The following is a 15,729-nucleotide window of genomic DNA, read 5'->3' as shown; positions in this document are numbered from 1 at the left end:
TAAGCACCCACGATAAGGTATAAATTATTACATATTTAGTCGCTTTAGTCTTTATGCGAATGAAGTATTAAGTAAATAGGGATTTACATTATGTGTTAAACGTTCACTGAAGCTCTTAAATCTAGTCCCAGTATCAAGATTGCACTTGCCATATATTGTTACAGTCAAGTTTGAAGGAATGTGTGTTACTTTATAAAGCAAAATCGGTTGAACGATTTTGATAAAATTTGGCCCATAAATAATTTACGACCTAGATTAACACATAAGATCCCGATCCCGAGGCCCAAGCAGACAGAGCAGCGGTCCAACTGTAGAGGCGCTCCACGGCTGCTGAATTCTGCTATCGTGTTTTTTTTGTTATTGGACCAAAATTGTTCCGGTGGCATGTCGACATCGAACTCCGTAGCTACAAGTCAACGACATTTCACACCACAATTAAAACAGTTACTCACAAACTCTAGAGCGCATTTGCGAAATAAATATCTCATTGCAACGCGCAGCAATAAATCAAAGCGGACACGGACAGGAAATAAAAATGGTTAATTTAATTAAAGCAAAATGTGTCACGAATCACGATTGATCTCGTAAGATTGTGGATTCAAGAGCGACCATGTTTTCTATGCTCTCGGAGTCTCGTACTGTATACGTATGTATGTAGGTACACAAGAGTAGGCTTATATAAAATGGACAAGGGGCACGGCTATATATTACGCGCTCTAGCCTGGGATATTGCTTAGTTTAATAATGTATAGAAGATATTTATTATACCTTGAACGTCGTTTACCTCTACTCGAAATAAAAAAACACTTGAAACTTTCGATACATTTTTAAATCACTGCAATCTCGTAGGTTGCATAAGAATCCCTAATGTCATGGAATCATACAGACATGTAACATGTTACAAATAAGTACAAAAACAGTGGGCTTTTTGTAGTACGACATAGTAACCATTATGCCATATAAGTCCTTTGACTATACATTGGTAATACCATTGAGTAGCTGTCACTATGTCGTGACTATTGTAATCCTTACTTTCACGCATGATAGTAGCGGTAACCGAGTTTTAGAGGAGTTCTAGATACTTATCCTGGCCATTAACTTTAGGTAATAGTTGTTAAAACTCACTTACACTAGTTGGAAGACCTTCAAACCTGATTACTCAATACTTTCTAATCCGCATTGGAAGAATGCGGGGTAAGCCACATTCTCCCGAAATACGAGGAAAATCTCATCCCAGTACGAGTTGCAAAGCTAGTATGCAAGTCGACTAAACAGATTTCAATAATTATCATTCTTATAAAGTTATTATAAAACATACAAATATAATTATAGAAAGAGAGGTACATCACGCATTTTCCGAGAAAACATAACTAGTGTAGAGCGCCTATTGTATAAAAAAACGAGAAAAATCGAGAAAAAAACAGTTTCACGATTACACGCACATCGATACATTTATTTATAGTTTGTTAAGGGCAATTTACTTAATCGATTTAAATTGTTCTCCTAGATAAGGTTGTGGAGAGCTATAAAAATATTTTACTTTATTTTTCAAAATGATAACATTGAATGGATGTCGATAATTTATTAGGTACATACTTATGTTATGAATGAAAGTGTAAATTGTTATTCAATATTATAAACGCATTGTTTAACAGAAGTTAAAATATACAATAGAACTTTTCCACCGAACACGTCACAATTACGATTGTCATAAATTTCGCAGAATTCTGTCGCAAAATAATGGCTTATTTATAACGTAGAACAAACATAACGAGACAAGACTAATCCTTGGATTAACTAGTTTTACAGACTCGATGCGGCTAACCTCATAGGCACATCGCCACTGCAATATGTTGATCCCCTTATCTTAGCACACATTCCTTACACGTAACAGAAGCTGCTTATGACATAACATAGAGAATATGTGTAATCTGTCTACAAATTTCATAGAGTTACGAGTATAATATCCCTCAGTTAAACGTCAGTTTTTCAAGACTACAACTTATCAAGTAATAAATTTAATAAAACATATTGCATACGACTATATAGGAGGCATAGGCCTAGGGATCACATAGGAGGAAAAGTGTCATCAACGACTTTGTAAACTGACTTATTCATGCTTGGTATAAGTCAATCTAAAAGTATTTTAATGTAAATTTTGAATATCAATTTTAAAACTCATTCTCTCTTTGTTTTACAAGTTCAATTCAAAGGTAAAAATGTAGTTTGTTGGATTAATATTTTAAACCAACACCTTGCTTCAAGAGAAACCAGTTTGTTACAACAGGTCTGTTGACGACACTAAAGTAATAAACGACTACCTTCTATGCACGAACATAACAGAATAAAATGCTATTTCGAAAATAAAAGTACCAACCAAAGTTTGACCGCTTGGCGACGGCATGACAACGACTTATATCGCGAATATCGCGATCGCCACACTGTATTAGTTGGACTTGTACGACATATTGAAGCTACACTATTATATTTGTTTCTAGCTAATCCCAGCAATGCTTCATTGTGGCCAAATCTGATATTTCCCATGGGAGTGTCGGGATCCAGTATATAAAAACATTTTACATAGAAATGTGTTCATCAATCCATCCATTAATTTCGAAGTTACAGAAGTCAACTTTTTATACACACAGATATAAAGTACATACATATTTCTGTTATATACTGCAATATTACGATTACTATGTACTACAATTGCATGTACAATTCATTATTGAAACAGGTTTCGTTATTTATTCACAACACGCCATTAAAAGCAATATGTTGTTGTAAGCGAGCACTTAGAATGTGCTAAGTAAAATACATATCGAGTTGATGGCAAAAATATATTAAATCCTGCGCTACATTTTCATTATAGAGAACCATCCATAATAACCTCAATTTGTAATAATCAATCTTAACTAATTTGCACATACTAACATTCAAAATCGGACAAATTTTCTAAGAAATAATTATGAAATATGACAATTTTCGTACTTTACTAGGAAAAAATTGTTAAAGTGCCAATAATATTACATTATAAGGTTATATTGCCAAAATCGTCAAAATACGTAATGACGTAAACAAAATTATATGATAAATGATGTATGGAACACTATCAAGAAAATGCATTATTTTATAATATGACTATAAAATTGTATAATATCTATTGATACATATGGTCTCTAGGATGATTAATATACTGAACAATCATGTTTAATAAAAGCGTTATCAATTTCATCATATTACACATTTATAAAACAGGTAATAGAGCCAATATACAACAAGGTTTTGGAGATATGAGCGCAGAACAATTTTTTGTCAAATTGACTAACTCATTCTATTTTTACGTGACATAAAAACATTAATAAGCGATACTCACAACAACACATGTCTATCGAAGTGAACGATTCGTGACAGCCGCACAAGGAAGGCTTCCACTCAATGCACCACGGCGCCATGCACTTGGACTGCATCTGGGGCCGTCTGGGCGGGCGCATGTCGCGGCCGTTACAAATATATCGACTTTACGAACAATGTCTAACTAGTCTTACGATATAATGTAAATAGCCACGAAAAGTGTCAGTTTTAGAAAAACAGTAGGCTCTATCAATGAATTTCATTAATGTAAAGTTTCATTAACTTAACGCTAATGAGGCAGAAAAGTAAATGTACCCAATAGTACATTTTACTTATTGTTATTAACTTGAAGACACAATCTTATTTTACGTTAACGCTCATACTATTTAACTTTTACAGTTTTGTTATAAGCTGTCCAGCTGTATGTGTTATATAATATTTGCATTAGATTAATAGATTAATTGCAAATAAAATTTAGTAGCCAGGCCTTCTCTATTCTATTTAGAGACGATTATTGCTATTCCAGTAAAGAACCTAAAAACGAAACATCGTCTACACGCATTATAAAAATCGTATCTTTTGTTTCTTTTTAGAAATTACGCATAACACCGCATCCCAACAAGTGACTGCGACACAAATATATCACCATCAAGAACGCTACTGACGGACAATTATTACGATTAACATCACGCTAAACGGGACGATTAAGACGGCGAACCCGCACGAATCTAATTGAAACGCGCCGGGGATAAGTAAAGTGACATGCAAATTAATTGAAAGCGACAAACACTTAACGCGTATTAATGATCATGATGCGAGGATATTGTTACAGATCAACTGGTTACACGTTCAAAGTCATCCCGGTCGATGTGCTAAACAAACGAATTAAACTTGAAGGTCGGTAGAGCCTCTGAAAACATCTTCTCGTAATTTGATTAGTAAAAGTAATAAAAGAGCCCCGCGAATAATAAAAGTATGTAGTAAAGTGTGCAAGACTGACATGTTCAGACTTACTCAGACGGAATCAGGTTTATTTTTTGTCTAGGCTGAAATATAAATCATCATTTTATTTTGGGTTGTAGAATTGTTTAGATATACATGAAGTAGGTACCTAGTTATCATTTTCAACATGTACTACCTTATACATTACATTAATGGCTATTCAAAGCGTTACAATTTAATTATGTAGATTACATTTGTTGTAATTAATATTGAAAGCAATGACGGCATATGATTATATTAAATGATTGTTATTATTCACGTCACATGGTACTCCACGTAACATATATAAATATATATAAAATTCTCGTGTCACAATGTTAGTTACCGTACTCCTCCGAAACGGCTTTACCGATTTTCACCAAATTTTATATGCATATTCAGTAGGTCTGAGAATCGGCTACTATCTATTTTTCATACCCCTGTGTGATAAGGGTTCTTCACCCTTAACATTTTTTATTTATCCAACACAGCGTTAACCGGGTCAGCTAGTAAATATATAAATTCTGTATTAAACACAGTATACATATTAAAAAACAAGTACGCTCTATGGGGACAAAGTCGCGAACACGACCTATACGAATTATTAATAAATTAATCTTAACTATGACACATATGGAACACCGTAAGTGAACCTTACCATGTATGAACATTTACAACACCACGGAAATCGCCTCGTCAGAATAGAGTCGTAAGCTTTGAAGGCGACTCTCTTTACAAATTAAACTTGACAACATAAACAAGAACTATTCACAACCAACTATAGACAATAAAAATCAACCAGTAGGTACGCAATAGAAACAATGTAGCTAATAAAAGTTTAATCATTTTAAACATAAAGATATTGGATCTCGTTCACTCCAGATGTGGGAAAACACATCCAGTTTCATTCGAGACGTTGGAACAAGATATATTCAATTAACCCATGTACTGGAACGCAAAAACGTGACGGTGGTCTTCCATGTCTGATACATAAGCTCGATTGCACGTCGGATAAGGTTACTTGTACAATTAGTTTACACACATAGAGATTATAAAACTAGCCGAGCGAGACAAGTACAACATGTTCAGAGACATAGATTACTGAGTAACTAATAGAGAAGCAAATTATCATGTTCGGTGACTTGAAGCCTAAAAAAATCTGGAACCGATTTCAAATAAAGTAGGGGTCATACTCTTCAGGAGTAAGACAGAATTCCTTGAAAAACGAATCGGCTTTTACCCTTTAAATCGGAAAACAGCAGACTTACACTACTGTGATAAGGCAGAAGACAACAAAATAACAAACTGCTGTAAAAAAATGAAAGTTCCACTTAAAATATATCACAGCATCGCTAGCTTTTGGACTTAATTATAATGCAATATATAGGTACGTAAGTCGGTTTTAGTAAGCCTTCTCTCAGCCTTCAATTTACAAAAATATCTTTCGCTTACAACGCAGATGTGTGAAGCTTCTATAATATCTTCCGGAATAAATACACTACAAGGTTACAAAGACGCCACCAAAGTTAATTCAAATTCAGTAAGACTCATATAATCAAAAAACGTCGACCGAATGTAAATTTGATGCAAATTTTAAAGTATATTATGTATAAGGTTATTCGTCATTATAATAACTGTCTGTGTCATCATGACTTAGGTATAGTTTAAAACATTCCTTATTAATTAGCGTTACTGCTTTAAAAAGAGGAGGTACCTACTAAATTTGAGTGTATGTATTTTTTACTGTTCAAGATATGTTTTTGTAGTACCGTTATGACACATTTTTTATAACAAATGAAACCATAAAACAAAACATTATCCAAATAGTCACCATAGAGGTTTAAAACACCAGAAGGGTCTCCAATGCATCACCAGATTTGGAGGAAAGCCTATGAATTATAATATATTTCCAAGAATATTCCTTTAAATTTAAGCGTTGGGCAAGGTTTATTTGATCTATAGTATTTCAAACAAGGTATTAGTCGTATAAATTTGTTGACAGGCGGCCATGGGACTTCCTTTTACCACCCATATTTCATACAACATGTATGTTAACTTGTATCCCAAAACAACCTACGTTGAAGCCAATAACCCATCCACATAAAATTTTAATTGAGATTGAATATAGTAAATAATGTAAATATTATATTTGTACTAAAAAATAACTATTGAACTATACCAGTTCAATCAGGTCATATTGTTGCAGCATTGTTTATCGTATCGTATAAACTATATATAGCACAAACGATAATTATAAATTTTCATTATTATTTAATCGAGAATGCCATTAGAGTCGATCGACAAGGTCCATAACATAATTAACCTTTATGGGTTAAAATGTGTAAACAACGGAATAAAACTTAAAAAACCACAGAAAAAAAACGAAAACAGAATTTGGAATGTTCCATAGACGGGTACGTTAAAAACCCATTAGTACCATTAGAAACAAATTATTGAATAAAAGATTACATAATAATAATAAGTAACGATATTATAGTTTAGTACTTTGCAATAGTTTTCTTTAAGAAATATGAATAGGTATATTACAAATACTTTTGTAATGTTTACACCCGTCACAAACTTTCATCATGACGCTACCCTTCGAGTGACAGGTAGAGAATACAATGAGGCATCAAATTAGCTAGAAAACCCGTATTTAATTTGTGCCACTTCATCAATGTGTCTAAGAGTATCTTGAAATAATTAAGCCAAATTTACCAGGACTTTCACGGAAAACGAGAGGACTTTAAGCAAAGAGACTACCTAAAGAGCGGAAACTGCCAAAATTTTAATGCATAGACATTCATCCCACTCCACACTAACTAACGTCATCTCGAATTGACTTACATTTTACACATATTATTAATTGAACACCAATATAAAGCAAATTTATACATTTATAAGCCTTCAAAACACAAAGGGGCTAGCCTCTATAATTACAGGTGTAGACTGCATTCAATAATAATGCATATACATTTCACATAATATTTATAGACAAATTTCAGAATTAGTGATTAGATTACCTATGTGTGATAACTCGTGGACGACACTTCTCCTCCCATGTCCGGCCTACTGCTATACAGTTTGTTTTGTAAACGCTGTCACAACCGCAGCGGAAGTTCGAATATTTCTAAAAAGGATCGACATCGTGACAAGGCTAACAACACTTGTGGGCGGATAGAGTCTTAAATCACTCACTTCACATATCATATTTACATTTTAAAGAGATAGATTCTGCGTCGTAGTTGCCATAACTTGTAATATTCTTAATAGGTACTCTATTGTTTGATTTATTATTACAAAAGCATAGAACTTAGCGCAGAAATAGGTAAATCAAACTTTTTAAGGATAAAAAATAGTCCAATAAGTTGAAGAGTGTTTCTGATTATCTTGTCCATACCAGTTATTTTCGGAGAGAAATAGAGAATAATGAATTAATCATAACATAACCGTAAAATACAGATATTTATCGATTTCTTGTCGATGATGGAATCATGGACCACGCGCGGGGATGCACGCAATTTCGGATTTACCAATAGGCTATGTATGCTGGAGTCTAGGGCGGCACTTTTCTTCTATTCACTATTCTTACACGGTCGACGAAAAAACTAACTTAAGATATTTATTTTTACGCCCCCCTGTAAATTGATTCGGATTGGCTCACGATCGTATTTAGTGTGGACAATCCTAAACGTTATAGAGTTGTAGAGGTCAGCAGGGGCGGCAAAATTTGAATAGCCTGCTGACGGTTTATGTGTAAAACTGCCACGGTAGGCACGTGCTTTTCTTTTGCTTGTCACGTTGTTACTCCGTTATAAATCAAATTACAACTACGACAGGACAAGATGATTGATATCATTAAATTAGAATTATGTTTCCGGTTCATTCATTTCATTCATGCAATACCCATAAAGTCTACTACCAATTTTAGCAGCTGAATCAGTTTGACTGCTGCTGTTTACCTTTAGGGATAAAATTTGATGAAATTAAATCAACGTAAGGTAATAGGATAATATCTGAAATATCTGCATCTTTTTTTGAAATACAAAGAGATTGGAATGTAAATAAAATTGTCTACCTCCAAAAATGTAGAGGTCCTCGGAGGACACTATCGGTAACTATAAATTTGTATGTAACATAAATATTATACGCATTCACACAGTAATTCACGCATTCACACAGACAGTAAAATACCTAAAAATATAATTAAATGCGATAGTTGACAGGGCATTTAAGCCTGTCAAGGTGCAGTGACATTCTTTAACAGAATCAATTAACATAACATACAGGGAGTAGTACTACATACATTTCGTTACGCTCTAAAAAAGCTGTCTTTCGTAAGTCATATGTAACGAGCATATGTCACTTCATTGACTTGCCTTGCAATACGAACTTGGGCTGAGACAGATAATATACGATAACAACTTTTACTTCTGTCAATATTATGTTGTTTTGTAATATTTTTATTTTATAATACTAAAGTGGCACTCGAGCCCCTTTGTCTTTCAATATTATTCAGCACATGTAGGTAAAATAAATCATGGTTCAAATTCCCTCTGACCTTTCAAAGTTACGCACGTATTAGAAATTAATTATCAATTGCTTAAACGGCGAAGGAAAACATCGTGAGGATACATGCATGCCTAGTTCTACGAAAAAGTTTTCGTGGGTGTTTGAAGTCTACAAGTTTCCACTTGCCCAGCGCGTTGGACCTAAATTCTAACCTAAACCCTTCTCAGTCTGTGATGAGACGTGCCATCAGTAAAAGAGTAATGGGTTGACGACGAATTAAAAAAAATTGCGCGCCATGGCACCAGAACATTGTCTCATATTCGTAGAAAAGTTTACATTGAACGGTTTTAGAAAATATCCCTCTTCCAAAAAACAAAAAAATCTTCTAAAGGGTATCCAAACATACCTTACATATAGGAAAAACTAAAGCATATAATCTTAATTCAAATAATTAATCAGTAACATTGCTTATTTACACTTGCATCAAAGACTCTACAATCGTCGTGATTATTTGTTTTGTTTAATTCTCCCAATAGAAATAAGTGTTAAGCAATTCAAAACAACAAACATTAATTACATATGGAGAATTCAATACCAACACGATAGGGGCGTTCAAAGTGTTTATGGTTATTTCAATTATTTATCAATTTAGCTCCTCACGTTTAATTATGCCGCTAATCGGTGAATTGGTGTCATTACCGTTACGAAGTCTGTTACGGTGGAAGGCTTAGAATTTTGGTACCTGAATATTCTGTTAATATGATCCGAAGTTGCTATTAAGTTTTTCATTTCTTAGAACATAAGGCAGGTATTGTAATATAATAGATAAAATATGTATAATAGATTATGCTGATGATAGTTGATTTTTAATTATTGATCAACGGCATCTTTATCTACATTATATCACTGAAAACTCACGTCTTTAGTCCGAATAATTCAATAAAGATAGTGTAGTGTATTGATTGGATTGTAGTGTACCTGAAAATATTTTTGAAAACGTCGGAACTATATTTATATGTAGACTTTTATAAAATTAGTACCTACATTTATGTCTGAATAAGTTTATTTGAGATATCTACAAATCTAAATAACTTAAAACACAAAGACATTCAACTGTGCCTACTAATAACTTTGTTAAAACATAACTATACCATAAAACAGCTGATCCGAATGTTACGAATCTTATTTATTGGGTACTAATAAGCACTACAAACAAATTATAAGTATAAGTATAAAGTATCAATTTAATAAGATGGGTAATAAATAATTAAAAATGTATATAAAAATGCATACAACGTTTTAATTCATCGATATACATATTGGCAATCAAATGCAAAGTGTCTGACAGACGTCTAAATATAAATCTTCCACCGACACTACGTTCAACGTAAACGCGATTAGAATAATAGATACTCGTAATAATGATTTTCAAACATTATCTTACCGTCGTATTAATACGTATTAAGATATTCGATATTTGATTCAAATAATTATTTCCGTTATCAATATTGCCTTATTGATTTGACTAACGTCACGCTGACTTAAAGAAGAAGACTTAAGAGCTCAAATTTATTAATATGATTGATCATGACAAATATAGAATAAAAGAAAAAATATTTGTGAAATATATTATGAATGCATAGATTAGTAATATTTCAACGAACCAATGGAAAGAGAAATCGGGGAACAGTTACGAAAATTATGACCCTGCGTGTTCCTCTTGTCACCAGACTGAATTAAATCGCCTACTAATACAAATATGCTAATAGATGTTCGTGGCGGCATATAAAATTGTGACATAGGTACGTAATGTAATAATCTAATGTGACTTGAGATTGCTGAAATCTAATATTAACGCGTGGAAAGGAATTATAACAATATTGTATTGAGGAATTGATAGTAAAAAAGTAATAAATGATATGGTAGAAATAACAGTCGCACTTGGCCAGCGCGGTGGACTATGGCCTAATCCTTCTCATTCTGAGAGGAGAGCCATGGGGCGATAGTGGCATATAGTGATGATGAAACAATAAAGATGGATGCAGACAGGAACAGCTTAAATTTATAAAACCTCGATAATTAATTTAAAGAAGCTATTTAAATAGTTTTCCCCTTTTTTCCTCTATTCATTTGTGTAGCGTAAAATATAGATATTTTTTAAAATAATTTTAGTAGGCCATCGTAATCAACCTTCACGATTGATCAACACACCCAACAACAACCGTTCTCTATTCATTCTTTCAGGACTTCTCAAAGTTCTCCAGGACAACTCCGACACCAGAACAAAGTATTGAAAGACACATGCCTCGGATATAAGAATATTTATAAAAACATGTCATGTCAGATGCTACATAATACAATAATTATGCACCTTCGTATAACCTCAGGTGTAAATCAGCGAGCATGCCTAATTTGTGATGCTAAGTAGGCCCGTATTAGGTATGTTATAGTGTGACGCACTTCACCGTATGCAACAATATTGGTTTAAGGGCATCGGAGATACACCGATTATGTAGGTTATATGATCACATGGTGCTCAAACTTGACTCAAGGGGTTTAAAAGGACATATATGTTCTAAAGATATTTAACTGGGTGCTGGGGTGGAGTGGAGTGGTGGAGAAAGATTCGGATCAGTAGCAAAGTCAAAGATAAAACCACCCAAGAATGTTTCTCAAGGTTATGTTCTTCGTTATTTAAAAATGGCTCTAACAGGAATATCAGGATTGTAGATTTACTGTTGTGTGTCTCGTAATATACTAAATGACAAGCGAAAACACATGTATTGTGGATTAAGAAAATCGCGGTCTTATGATGTTCTAAACAATCCGATATAGAAGAATAACACCAAGCCACCACCAAGAAAAAGTGTGAATATAGCGCGAATCAATCCGTATGAATCCGAAAAAGAAACACCCATGAGAAAATGAGCAGATAGGACGTCAGTTAGACTATCATGGTGCATAAGACCGACAGTTTCAAGTGCCGTCAAAAAATCCTGCAACTCATCAGCAAGTACCTACATCCCAACCATTCTAAGTAGTAAACCTATAAAGTGATTACGCAACAGTAATAACATAATAACAACCTACTGAAATGAAGTCGGCATCCATTGTTCACACACCATTGTCGTTCACAATATTACGTTGTAAACACCACACTGGGACACGTAAGATTGGTAGGTACCAGTGCAAATAATTGTACCGAGTCTACGGGTTGTTCTGTGTTTTTCTTGATGACTTCACATCTCTTCACAATTACATTCGTTCCTAACAAATAGATGACACTAAAAAAATATTTTCTTACGATCTTACTGTAGATTAGTAGCCTATGTGGGTCACCCAACAGATCCAATATCTGTTAATACCATTTGAGTTAAAAAGCTTTTATAATGGATTATGTATTTTTGGGACTTCAGACCCTACAGCCTTTACAGCGTCGACTACAGGACCGAGAAAACATGGAAGACTAATGATTTAGAGTGTAGACTAGATTAACTAGAGCCCATTGATTAGAGATACTTCGTACTCTGAATAGGAACGCTACAATTACCCGATAAACCACCATTTAATATAAAATATGAAGATCTACTTAGTACGACATTCATAGAGCATCGGTCATAGAGCACATAAATGAATGCTAATAATATCGATCGGATCAAATCTATCTCTTTATTATTACCACATCACGATCATAACATACGGACAAGATCATTCATACAAATCAACAATTTCATGTGTTTAACTGAAAACATGGTATTGTGCAATGTGACTTTAGCGGCCGCGGCGGCCTACATTGCCCATTGTCCTCTATCATTGTCCATTCCACCGTATACGCAGTATGTACAGAGCTGTAGTATTATACCCGTATTGTCCGAGGATTTCACTAATTTTGCATGACACAAAAGTGTACGACTGCCTATTATCAAATTAGACATACGTTTTGTTGAATCCTATGAATATGCTAAGTGATAAAATAGAATGAATAGTTTCTTGTTTATTTTTACGCATATGAATACCTCATATTGTAATTTCTTTCGCGACTTCTTTACCACAATATACGTACCTACCTTGTAAAATTACAAGATTATTGACATTCAAAAATAATTCTGTAAACACAACCAAACAACTCTAAGCAAAACATATGAACTTGTTTTCTTTTATTCTGTTAATACAAGCTTTTCCAAAAAAACATTTTTTATTAAAAGTAATTGTATATTTTGTGAAAAATATATAAAAATAGAATGGATGTTAATTAATTCACTACAAAAATATTTTATTTTGCATATAATTTTAGCGTTAATTTAAGTGTCAATACCTTTTGCATAAATAATTAACAACCTAACATTCCAATCTCATAATAACAGGGACCGCTTATTCAAGGACTCGTTTCGTAAAGTTTACGATATCTACACAAACACTATGACATTTAACTTTTATGAAAGTCAAAACGAAATCAATACAGATAAATGAAATATAAATATTTTGTGTGCTGTAATTATCGCAAATCATTTTGTTATTATTTGTGTCATACAGATTAATTATAAAGATAACAATTCTTTGACGAATGTTGGCCTCTGAATGACTTGACCCTGCCAGGTCCCTGGGATTGTATTTGTAACGAATGCTAGAGAAAAATAGTGGTCCTACTAGACGCCTCAGGATAGTTATTACGCGTGGCTATCCCCTGAAACTATTAGGCTTCATTTATTATGAATATATATGTCTCGTCTCTATCAATTTGGATTAGGGTAATAGCGTTATCAATTAGTAGGACGATACTATATATAGTAATAATGTCATTGGAGCGCGTAAAAACCCAATAGATGAAAAAAGTCGCGGTAATAAAGTAGTTTAGTAAGTATAGAAAATGCCACTTGTGAAAGTTGTTTCACTTCGAAGCTGTTAAATACTTCCAGCTTATCGCAGAGAAACGGTCAAAGGAATATATTGGTCGATTTATTGGATTTATGAATTTTACTATCTAGTACATCTACATATATGTAAACGTGTAGCGATATCTTTATTGCAAGCTTTTAATAATTATATAGTATTGCCGAAGAGTATTGCGCACATTTTTGTAAAAATAAAAATGTTTGCGTCATATGATTACAAGATAATTTTAACGATTTTTTATTACATATTACATTTTTGGTTCGATAACAATGGAATTGTGACGGAAAATAAATTTACAATGAACAGTTTTAAGAAGATAAAAATTAAAATAATGTCAATGTTAGAGACACAGTTGCTTGAAAAATCGATCTACTCGTGAAGTTCAAAGAGAACATGCAATTTTAATATTTACATATGGTTTGCGTTCGCCGTTTTACTCTACGTAGAGGTAACAAATGTAGTATTTCTAAGTTTTATACAACGTTAAAATAAAAAAAAATCAATTAAGTCAATTACATAACTTCGTAAATTTAATCGCACGATAAGCTAAAATTACACGTAAGAAAAAATAATCACCTAAGTACTTAGAAATTTCTCAATTCAAGCATTCCGAATAAAATCTAATTTAATTGGAATCGAGCGATATTCACATAGATCGGAGCTAATAATAAGGATATCATTCACACATTGATGCAATTTCCGAACTAGGGGTAGTGCGTTTCACATCTCACTAGAGGTGCCTTCTATATAGCTACACAGAGCTGACATACACAGTACAACCTGGTTCATAATTGCAAGCCGCGATTAAGCGCGAGGTCAACGACCTCACCATTGTTATTGAATGGTAATATAATTTTTATTGTATATAATTAATGATAATAAATGTAAAGGTAAGAACGCAAATCGACTGCATTTGCATAAACCTTCAAAGGAAACGTCGACCAAAACAAATTACGTAAAAGTAGACATGATTTTCGAGCAATAAACGAACCAAGTTGTATCATCTTTACTTGCTCACAAAATCGACGAAACCTTAGTTTCAAATTATATACAAATTACATACAAAAAAACAAGCGTAGTTAAAAAATAACGTCAAATTATGAACGGTTTCGTCAACTTTACGCACGCGCACGTAAGCACGTGTTTACATCTATAGTCCGCGCCAAACTTCTAGTTCGCTCTGAAGTTGTTGCGTGCAGGTTTAGTTAGCATATACTCCGTAACGTAAGGGCACACTAACGCAGCTATGTACCCGCGGGCGAGAGCGGGCAGCGGAGAGTGCCGTCCCTCTAATATCTACAATTTGTTATTGCGACGCGACTCGTTTCTTTATTCGGAGCGGACTAGCAGTTTGACGCGGACTATGCGTGCGTTCCGAGCGAGCGGTACCTCCGGCTGCGGCTCTTCGCCCAGCGAGTCGCCGAGCGCCTCCGCCTGGCTCTTCATTATAGAATATATTTTCACGTACGGCGCCTTCAGCAGCTACGCCCAATCCCCACCAAATATTAGTAATGTTTACAATTGCATTCGTTTCATTGTATTGTAATGATTAATGTTGTCGTTGTATTGTGAATGATATTCATTGCTGTTATGTCATTTTAATGAGGTAATAATACTGTCGTCCTATCATTAACGATATAGATTACTAACTTGTCATAGTGTTATGAATGCATCAGAAATGAGTATGTTTCAGTAGAATATTTTTGTTATGGTTTTTTTTTTCTTTCATAGAAATTTAAAACTTAATGAGATAAAGAAATACGAATTTATCATTTGTGAAAAGGGTCCACCTTTATTACAACGTACAATATAGTTAACCATTAAACATCTTCTGCATTATATAGTCTACATTGCATTAGGAATTCGAAAATATTATTCTCACATATTGGCGGAAATAAATAATCTTCGTCCTCCTAAAGAGAATTCTATCTTTTTACAATAAAAATATCTGTGTATTAGTATTTGAAGAAAGTTAGATAAAGGGCCTTG

The 15,729-nt window shown here is 33.7% G+C and overlaps 1 protein-coding gene across 18 annotated transcripts in view; it reads right to left on the bottom strand.

Moving 5' to 3' along the window:
- Positions 1 to 15,729, bottom strand: part of mtd (TLD domain-containing protein mustard) — a 162,732-nt gene that overhangs the window by 18,623 nt on the left and 128,380 nt on the right. For 13 of the 18 annotated variants that reach the window (XM_073079693.1, XM_073079696.1, XM_073079698.1 and 10 more), the window contains one exon: positions 15,130 to 15,222. The exons of 4 other annotated variants lie outside the window; for them this stretch is intronic. In XM_073079693.1, coding sequence (XP_072935794.1) covers positions 15,130 to 15,222 — 93 coding nt within the window. Of the gene's footprint in view, positions 1 to 3,376; positions 3,402 to 15,129; positions 15,223 to 15,729 lie in introns of those variants that run through there. One more of the 18 variants, XM_073079703.1, reaches the window with a different exon arrangement.

Source organism: Epargyreus clarus, unplaced genomic scaffold (assembly GCF_041222505.1).
Source record: "Epargyreus clarus isolate Ecla_fem2 unplaced genomic scaffold, WU_Ecla_fem_2.2 ptg000014l, whole genome shotgun sequence".
Classification (NCBI taxonomy): domain Eukaryota; kingdom Metazoa; phylum Arthropoda; class Insecta; order Lepidoptera; family Hesperiidae; genus Epargyreus; species Epargyreus clarus.
The sequence above is the reverse complement of the archived record's forward strand: the minus strand, read 5'-3'. Positions and strand labels throughout refer to the sequence as shown.